This window comes from Notamacropus eugenii, chromosome 3, assembly GCF_028372415.1.
Source record: "Notamacropus eugenii isolate mMacEug1 chromosome 3, mMacEug1.pri_v2, whole genome shotgun sequence".
NCBI classification, from domain to species: Eukaryota; Metazoa; Chordata; class Mammalia; order Diprotodontia; family Macropodidae; genus Notamacropus; species Notamacropus eugenii.
The window spans coordinates 113,001,333-113,011,754 of NC_092874.1; the positions used below are offsets into that span (position 1 = coordinate 113,001,333).

Consider the following 10,422-nt stretch of genomic DNA (forward strand, 5'->3'; position numbering starts at 1 on the left):
AACAGGAACTGTTTTTTTTTCCCCTCAGTACTTATGGATTCCTAGAAGGAGGGGAGGAAGGAAAAGAAGGATCTGTTGCAGAAAGAACAGCCAGAAGTACTACTATAGGCACCACAATCTACAAGGCTTTGTGGACAAACCAGAAGTGTTGTGATCAAATCTAGCTGGGGGTAGGGGGTGGGAGGGAGAAAAGGAGAGGGAGTTTTAAGTTGTAATTCCAATCAAGCAATATATGCATCCTTTTAGATCCAAACACATCCCATAAAATTATTTCACTTGAAGCAACATAAGATAGTTCCTCATTTTATCATACACTCATTTCCCCAAAACAGAAGGAAATACCTAAGGGTCAAGTACTCTTCTTAAGCTGAATGTGAAATGACAAGGAGAGAGGTAGAGGGAAAGAATTCTGTCATAGCAATTCCTACAAGATTAGAAATGCGAATGCAAATCACCTTGTCATGGAATATATTACATAGTGTTTCTCAATAGGAATCAGTCTTGGGCTTGACCAAAAATAATATTTCCCATTTAATAGTGCTTAAGGGTTTATATATAGTATCTTCTCTTTTTTAAATCTCACATAAGTTGAGAGATGGTGTTATTTTCCCTCTTTTACAGATGAGAAAACTGAAGGTCCAAGAAGTTACATGATTTTCTCAAGATTTAGACACTAGTTTGAGACAGAATATGAAACTAGGTCTTCCTGTCTCCAGGTACCATACTATATATTCAGATAGCCTATTTTTTAATTCCCACTTTAATAGGTTCAAATTTCAGTTGCTTGTTGGAATGTCATTCTTTATTCTTCCTTCCCTTGTTTTCCCCACATTCTACCATTTACACAGTTCCAAAGCCTTAGCCATTCCTCAGTCAACAATAACAAGAGCCATTTTATAAATGTTGTTCCACTTGGAATTGCCATTGAAATTTTAATCTTCATCAAAAAAAAAAAAAGAGTATTAACATTGTTAGTGGCAGATACCAAAGTTTTTCAACCAAAGAACATAGGATACAATAGTAGCTATAACTTATGACCCAAACAAAGGATTTTCCCTTGGTTTTAGCTGTTTTCTTTTCTAGCTAAAGAGTATTGATCTGGTCTTCCCCTCCCTGCAATGGGAGCTAGTATTATGACTAGACCCCTTCCCAAAAAATCTCATGGTACCAGAAAATTATGTTAGTTGTTACATGAGCATTTATAAAGGCTGAGCAAATGATTAGATTAATACTTCAAACTAAATCTGAAGCTTGGATGTCCTTCATCTACAAATGAAGGACAGAGCTACATAAAGACCAAAAAAATTTTAGATTGCCCAGAGGTTAGATGTTAGTTAAGGCCAGGGATGACTGGAACAAAGAAAATAATGTCTATTTTGTTCATGACATATATTGTTCTGAGAATGCTTATGGACACATACCTCAGATACATACATCAAGAAGATACTATAGGATTCCAAGCATCGATATGTTTTAAGTACTTTAAGTCGAGTATTTTATGTTGCTCAGGCATACCCTCCAAGGATCCAGATTAATAATTTTCCTTAGAAGGATTCAGTACATAATAAAGAGGAGTTCTGGAGGGAGATGGAAAAGAGTACTGAACATAGAAGCAAGAAGACTTGATTTCTAGCCTTTCCTCAGGAACTTTTTGATTTCACTGACTCAGCCTTAATATTCTCATTTGTAAAATGTGAAAGGTAAGAAGGGATTTTGTGGAGGCTAAATGAAATAATATAAAGTATTTTGCAAATTTCCACTAGCTATTATCATTAAAAGCAGACAACACATTAAATAGATCTTAAGGTATCCTTTATTTTTAACAATAGTTAATGTTACCAAAAAGACTTCATATCTTCCCATGTGAGTAGCATGAGAGATAGAAAACTACAAATCCAGCAGCCAGTATCATTGTTTTAGGGGCTTTCTCCAGACCTGGGAAGGAATGGTGTATGTTAGACGCAAGTCTCAATCATTTACCATTTAGGTCAAATAGATGGAAGGTAGCTAATCCATACCTTGGGAGTTGGTTCTGGCTCTTTTTTCCTGGCTAGTAATGCTGCTGGGATGCATTGTCACATCAGAAATGACTAGAGGTCCAACTACCACATCAGCTTCATTTTCTTTTCTAGGCACATCTGTAAAGATTTGGATGAGGAAGCGGGGGCAGGTTTCCAATGAAGCTTAGCAGGAAGTTCTTTTAAACAATTTTAAGCTGAGGTAATCAGCAGTCTGCCTTTGGGGTCCATATTATTAGCATATTACCTCATATTTGTTGAAATATTATCTTGCCTTATGGGCTTTTTCCTATGTTGGGTATGTTAGGAAACTTACCTTTCCAATACAACTTATTCCTTTTCCAGTGACTTCTGGTAAGTTTGTTTGGAAGATGGCCTTTCCTGCAGCTACCAGTTTCACAGCAACTACAGATATCATCTGTCCCTTCTACAGGAGACCATCTGAGAAGTTATGAATGAGAGAAAGGCACTTGAATGGTTGGGACTTTGGGTAAACAAGCTATTAAATTTTTATAACTTACTACTAATTGCTCTGAAAACTTTGACTATCTTTAAAATTTGCCCCTGCCTCCATCCATGAGCCAAAAGCAGAAGGGCTAAACAAGGTGCAGTGGCATAAATCCAAAAGGCAGATGTAACAAGCTCTATCTGTATCGTAGTCCTCCAATAGAGCTTTATAACTACCCTATTAACCAGTGTTGGGATAGAATTTATTTGTAGAAAATATTTTATAAGATTGAGATTTATAATTTGTTATAGTTAGATGAAATCATTTAGTGCCCACTGCCTCAAATAAAAAAAAAGAAAGAGAAAACTTCTGGTAACTTTTGTAAAGTAATTCTTGTAAAGCCATAGGAATTATTTAAGAAACGTGTTTGGCGTTCTGCTCAAGAAATCTCTCTTTAAGGAAAAGAATAAATTGGGTATAAGATAAAGAATAAATTCAATATAAATTTAAAAAAAGAAAAAAAATGTATAAGATACAAGTGAAAAGTAGGAAATATGACAATCTTATGTTTCTTAAACAGGAAAGTCAAACTTACTGTTTTCTCCTCCTGGTTCCCCCAAAAGTAGCAACAGCAAGAAAGGGGGAAGGGCAACAAAGTCAGATTTATTTTAGTTTTTATTTAAGATGAGGCATATATGTTTAGGCATTTTCCCCTCTTTATCGGCTGCATTGAAAAAAATTCTCTTGATCATGGTATAAGAGAGTCTTGTAGCATATAAGTAGGACAGCTAGGTGGCATAGTAGATAGAATGCTGAGCCTGGAGTCAGGAAACACATCGTCCTGAATTCAAATCCAGCCTTAGACCCTTACTAGCTCTGTGAACTTGAGCAAGTCACTTAACCCTTTTTGCCTCAGTTTCCTTATCTGTAAAATGAGCTCAAGAAGGAAATGGCAAACTGCTCCTGTCTCTTTGCCAAGAAAACCCATAATGGTGTCATGAAGAGTCAGATGTGACTGAAAATGACGGACCAGAAAAACCACATAAATGATTTTAATTATCTTTATATGATTTAGATCAGTCTTGAAGCTACCTATGGCATGTAGGTTAAATGATTTTCCCAGAATCACACAGTTAATAAGAGTTAGAGTTTGATTTGAACTGCCAGTATGCCATTCTATGAGTATTAATAAATAAGCATGTATTGTTACTATGTACTAGGAATTGTGGTATGTGCTTCACACAAATGTTATCTCATTTGATCCTCACAACAGCCTTGGGAGACAAGTGTTATCTTCCATTATGTCGCATCGGAGTTGCCTAGGTAACTGAGTGGATAAAGCATCGGGACTGAAGTCAGGAAGGCCCAAGTTCAAATGCAGCTTTCTACACTTACTAGCTGTGTGACTCTGGGCAAGCCATTTGACCTCTGCCTCAATATTCTCACCTGTCAAATGAAGATAACAATAGCACCTATCTTGCAGTACTGTGATAAGGATCAAATGAGATGATATATGAAAAGGACTTATCATTGGCGTACCATATAATAGGCACTAAATAAATACTTACTCCTTCCATCTCCTTTTATAGAGGAGGAAACTCAAGGAGATATAGGTTAAATGACCTGCCCAGGGTCATACAGAAGGATTTACTTATTCATATAAATAAGCACACATCCATGTGTATACATGTACATTTATATGTACTATGCATATCATTTTGATATCATACATAACATTGTATAATATACATACATATGTGCATATATACACATATGTATATGTACACATACAAAACACACACACACTTTAGAGCTCTCAGTTCAAGGAAAAGTAACTGATTCTCTTGAAACCAAGGAAACCAATATTTTTCCTGATAAACTGTAAGTAGGAAATAACATTAGAAGAAGTAAAGTTCCAAAGCCATTGAGAACTGTACACAGCCTTCTAAAAGAGGTTCATTTTTCAAGGATAAGCCAGAGCTAGATTAAGCAATAACTTAAGCTGGAATTCAATAAGCATGACTATAGATTTTAAAAATAATAGTTATTTATTTACCTTCAAATAGTCTTATAGAAGAAAACATAAATAGATCATCCGTTCTATTCTCCTAAACAGATGATTTGTTTACCAGCTCCCCCAAAACAGCACCATTCACCTAATGCAGGTAAGTTCTTAAGTAGCTTTGACAGAGCTGCTATGCAGTACTGAACTTATTTAGGACTACCAAGAAGTAATAGGAGTGGTGGCAGCCATGTTGGTTAGTAATAGCCATGGCTGCTGTCCAAGCTCTACTTACTCTTGGCTTGATTTGTTGAAGGAACAAGCTTTGTTTGAAGGATCTGGAAAGTCGGAAGCTTCAGTGACCTTCAGGTGGCATGTAATGTAGATCTAGAAAATAATTCTGAATTAAAGATTTACCCTTGCCATTATGCATTGTGTGTGGGAGTGGGGGAGGCAAGATAAAGCTCACCTGATCTTTGGCTTCCCTTGAAAATTTAAAAGCATCAACTATAAACTGAAGGGTCTCTGGCTTGGATCTTGGGGAGATGAAGGTTGACCCAACATTTTCTGACTGACCATCAACTAGACACCTAGAGATTAAAGATTTGATAGTAAGCTCTTTCTACCAGGGTCCTTCTTCAATATCTGGAGGTGACCTCACTTTGGAAGATTTATCAGAACAAACCTTGATATGTCTAAACTGAAACAGCTTCTGAGTACAAGCCAAACAATGAAATCACCTGGGAATCAGTCTGCCTAAATATGAAGAGTCTGGTCATTGAGAGGCTGGCTTTCAGGTGATTTACTTTGACCAGGTAAAAGTAGGGGAGGATAGATTTCTTAAAGGAATGCCCACACCTATGATTCTTGTGGAAATACATGGACTTTGGTATTGAGAAAGTTTGCTGTAGGATCTTACCCATGGAAGTCAATAAGAGCATAACGAGGAGTTGAATCTTGGTTGGGTTTTGACGTAGCCACACAGCTATCAATGAAGAGTCTCAGAGTCACATGACTTCCAGTGTTCACATCAGCTTGGAGGGAAATAACATCCCCAAGCTGATAGCTAGAAGAAGCCCTCTTAGTACTCCAGTCATCTGCAAAGTCATGATCACAGTACTGTTAACCCAAGGGTTCATGACTTGCATTACACAACTTCATTATTTTGACAACTAGATTTCCATATAATTGGTTCTTATGTAGTTTTTCACATTTTATTTTATGCATTTAAAACATCATTCTGAGGACTCCATAGACTTTATGAGGTTGCCATAAGGGGCCCTCTGTCTCTCTTTCTCTCTCAAACACACACACATACACTCACACACACACTCACACGCTCACACACTCACACACTCACAGAGACAGAGAGAGTTAAGAACCCCTGTGTCATAGAGACCAGAAGGAAAACATTAGCAGATTCTCCACTGTCATTATCGCTTACCAGTCATCAGTTGCAAGGTGAACTTCAGCCCTGTCTGTGAGGACAGTGTAGAACTGAATGGAGTCCAGGTCGGTTGCATAGCGCTGCTGCTTACATTACTCCTCCTGGGGACAATGATGGATGAGGAAGAAAACCACTACATAGGAAGTTACACAAGCTAAAGAACAAATTATTTGAGCCATACAAAAGAATCTCTCACCTTGGATAAGAGCACTCAATTAGAATCACAGCTGGACTGTTTCGTAAGATAACAGAGTTGCCAATGGGAGTTGGGTTATAATATAGATTTATACTATAAACCAGCAAGTCTGTGGTCACCTGAAAATGGACAAAATTATAGTATGATTTTCTTTAAAAAAATCCCTGGAAATATCTTATTGTTTATAATATTCAGTACTATAACATTCCCTACTACTCTTTCAGTAAATAAAACAACTGATTTTTCTGGCAAGATATTTCTAATCGTGTACATATAAATCCAGCATGAGTCCTCTTCCACCCCAGTTATCTAATATTCTTTAAGGCCACTTATTCCCAGTCACTTGGCACACAGGATCCTAAGCCTTATAGTGAGTGAGTTGTGTGAATGATCCAAGGAATACAGCAAACAGTATCTACTTTGTTAGGGTAAAATCAATTTTAGAGCTGAAGGGACCTTACCAAAACATCTAATACAAACCCTTCATTTTACAGATAAAAAAATCCATTGTATCCAAGGTCACACAGCTAACCAACATAAGAAGTGATATTAGAACTAAGTTCTGCTACAACTTAGATGCTTTCAACTGAGCTACTTGTAAACCATTTAGCACAGTACCTGGAATGCAGTAGTCATTCTATAAATACTTATGCCCTTCCCTCCCTTCCCCCATTCTAAACTGTGCATAAGAGAAGAGGATCTCATCTAATATTCCTTCATATTTCCCTATGTTTTTGAGGCAGAAACTGAATTCCAAGGTAAGATCAATAGATTTAATGTATCTCACAAAAATCCTAACTCTTGAGGTAAAAATTGAGAGCAAAAAAAAAAAAATCACACATAGGCTTAGAGAGTTCTTCCCCACCCTACCTCACTCCATCTCAAGGAGAAGGAGCCATGAGACATGTCAGTGGTTATCTAGGGACCTCACAATCATTTAGATATCGTCCTATAGCCACTAATCCCAAAACCTGGTCCAGATCAAAAAAAAAAAAAAAAGAGTGACAGTCTCACTACAATGCTCCAACAGAAATACTAAAAAACTGTACCTGAAGCCTACTGCCACACTCATGGAGCCCTGCCTCGAAGACAATAGTATCATTTGATTCATAGAAGGCAGTATATTGGCAGGCACCTGATCCAAGAGTTAAGTCTGAAGGATGGATCAATTTTCCCTTCCCAAAGAGGTCTCTCTGAATATTTGCCACCAACTTCATTTCCAGACATTGTACCCTCACAGGCAACAATTGAGCGTGAACCCCGTGGCCCCAGGAAGAAGAACGGATAAGAGAAGGTTTATGATCTAGTCTTGAAGAATCACTGTCTCTCAGAGGGGATCTGGAACCAGAAGAGCCACAAAGATCAACAGATACCAACTCATTCAACACCAAAAGAAGGAACAGGCACCCTACTTGACCTCCTTGTCCCATCCTGTCTATTCCTTACTATTACTGCTTAATTGCCTGGAGTCTGAGATCTTTATATCTTCAAGAACAATTAGCAGCTCTTTTGATATCTGAGATCAGGTTGGGACTGAGGGAGATGGCCAGGATATGCTACACCTGTCAGGATTTTCAGAAACACTTTCAGTTGGGAGGATGATGATGCCTCAAAATGTTTCATTTTGGATAATAAGAGGAACATTGTGTACCATTTGAGAGACTGTTGACATCCTGAAATATTTTGCGGTTGACTTGGGTTCAAGGTACATTTTTAAGTGATTAACTAACAACCTTGTGTTGATGAATTGTTTGATTAAGTGATGTTTTCAATCAGTCACAATTTAGTTGGAGTTACTCTTGCTTTAATGAACTTCCCAGGCAGATGTACTGACTTTTTTCAACCTGATTGTAAATTCATAAGGGTGAAAGAGGTTCTTCGTAAACAATTACAAATCAAGAAAGGGCTGGACATGCAAGTTAGCATTATAACAGACCACAAGAGGTCTTCTTGTCATAATTAAATGTGGTTGCTAAGTAGCAAATACATGAATAAAAGTGAATAAATAAATAGCTGGCAAAAAAGGAAGCAGAGTGGCATAATTGAAAGAATGTTGGTTTAAAGTCAAATGGCATGAGTTCAAATCTCAATTCATCAATTTATTACTTGTATAGACTTGAGCAAACCACCACTTCTCTAGCCTCTTTTTCTTTATGTAAAAATTATATATTGTGGAAGAGGGGTGGTTTAGCTAGATGCCTTGTGAGGTCCTTTCCAATTCTAGGTCTAAGATCCTATATTGAAGATGTGTGATACTGGAGAAGGACATTGCCTAAAGTTCACTAAATTTGCGAGTCCAAAGTTATGGAAATTCCAGATGTTGTGGAGATGAGATTTTGACCCCCCTATATTAGGAAAATTTATGATCCCATTTTTTATAGGATTCAAGTTATAGAGGAGAAAGGGACCTTAGATCAATCAATAAATAAAGTTTTATTAAGTGCCTTCTATGTACCAGCTGCCTCATTTTACAACTGAGGAAGCTAAGTCATAGGTTAAATTATTTGCTCAAGGTCATATAAAGTAAATGGCAGAATTGGGACTCAAACATAGGTTATCTGATTCCAGATCCAACCTTTCCACAATAAAATTCTTTCTCTTTTCCCCTGAGCTTCGAGCTTCTATCACTTGCTTCAACAACTCCCTATACTTTACCACTTCCTCATTCTCTACTATCTTCTGTTTATCCAGTACCTCTGTTCTCTGAATCTTCTTGACTTGGGGCTCTGTTGGTTTTGGCTCAAGTTCTCTATCCAACTTCTAAGAAAGTTAACTGGAGCATCTTTTCTTCTTGATAGAACAGACAGAAGTATAATCAATATAAAACTGTTAAACAAGTGCCAGAATTTTCTTGTAACCTGGGCATATTTTAAAATCCCAAGTCCTATTAGTTCCAGAAAAAGAGAATTTTTGGAAACATTGAATGTAAAGATCTCTAAAAGGAGGCCTCAATGATGCAGAAATTCAGTGCTCACCCCAGAAACTCAAAAATAGGCATAGACATTACTGAATGTTGAAGCTAAAAAAGACCATAGAAATCACCTAGTCTAATCCCCTCACTCTTCAGATGTGGAAAATGGGACCTAGAGAGGTAAAGTGGGGTAGTTATATTGATTTCCACTTTCCTGTCTATCAAATAACACCACTTTAACACTTCAGTGGGTCTAATAAAGATCTAAGGAACTGTAAATAATATGAATACCAACCACAACATCACCATGATCTTTATACATCCCATTCTGAACCTGAGCAATTTGATAACTCCTAGAACTAATCTGATCATGTTGAGTCTTGGACTGTTCTGCAGTATCTGTCCAAAACATTTCATTGCATAGACTTGGGCCTATAGTAGATTTCTATGGCATTCCACAACAGAGCCCCTACATTCCAAATTGAAATTGATGGAGCTATCAACTACTCCTTAGGTTTGATCATTGAAACAGCCCAAATCCAACTAGCAAAGCGTTTGATACTTTCCCTGGAATTCTATGTAAGAAGCCCTACTCTCACCTTGAAGATGAATGACTGAGGTAGAGAAAAATCAGAGGAGATGATCAGGATCAACCCTTGTGTCAGCAGTTGAATGAGAAAGATAACTGGAAGTTCCTAGACCCTAAGTGTAATGTTCAGTGGATGGAATGTTGCTATCTCTCTTGTCAAGCATAGTCATATACTTGTATGTATAAAAGACATGAATCTAATGCTTTTGATATCCTCAGGAATCATTTGTCTACAACACCTATGCCAGAATGAAGGGGGAAAAAAGAGAATGATATCCAGCATTACGTAAAGGCATTTTTTTCTTACTGAGAAATTAAATGTTAGCTTTTGCTTTTCTGGTGCATTAAATAACACCACTTTAACAGTCCATCAAGTCTAATCAAAGAATGCTGTTTGGCTTATGAAAATTATTCCTACAGCTGGGAATACAATGCCAAAAGCAATAAGCCATTTGTGTCATAGGCTTGCCATTGTAGATCTCTCTTTCTCTCTGAGTAAAATTGGCTCATCTTTCAAGGAGACATTCTCCTGGTACATCATTTGGGGAAATGGGGGTGGGGGAGAAATCTGGTGACAGCTGAGGGAATACTCCTAATAATTTTATGTTAAGTGACATACTATTACATGAAAGTGTTTTGAAACATTAAAGGGCTATCCATGATTATTAAAACTAGTAATCATAATCTTCAAGCTACGCCTAAGGAAAATCTAAGCAAACACTAAAGGCAAAGATGCCCTTCCATTTTAATAATTTTCTCTATTTTCCAAAGTTGCATGATAGTGTATAATTTTGCATCACCTTCCCATTAC

The 10,422-nt window shown here is 37.2% G+C and overlaps 1 protein-coding gene across 1 annotated transcript; it reads right to left on the reverse strand.

Moving 5' to 3' along the window:
* Window positions 1-1,795: 1,795 nt before the first annotated feature.
* On the reverse strand, window positions 1,796-7,568 carry LOC140531248 (zona pellucida sperm-binding protein 3-like). The gene is made up of 9 exons (XM_072650303.1): window positions 7,161-7,568; window positions 6,112-6,230; window positions 5,913-6,016; window positions 5,388-5,565; window positions 4,938-5,058; window positions 4,764-4,855; window positions 2,335-2,459; window positions 2,019-2,138; window positions 1,796-1,935 (listed from the first exon to the last, which is right to left on the reverse strand). Exons 1-9 carry the CDS (start codon window positions 7,539-7,541, stop codon window positions 1,850-1,852), a joined length of 1,326 nt encoding a protein of 441 aa, XP_072506404.1. The 5' UTR covers window positions 7,542-7,568; the 3' UTR covers window positions 1,796-1,849.
* Between the last annotated feature and the right edge of the window lie 2,854 nt (window positions 7,569-10,422).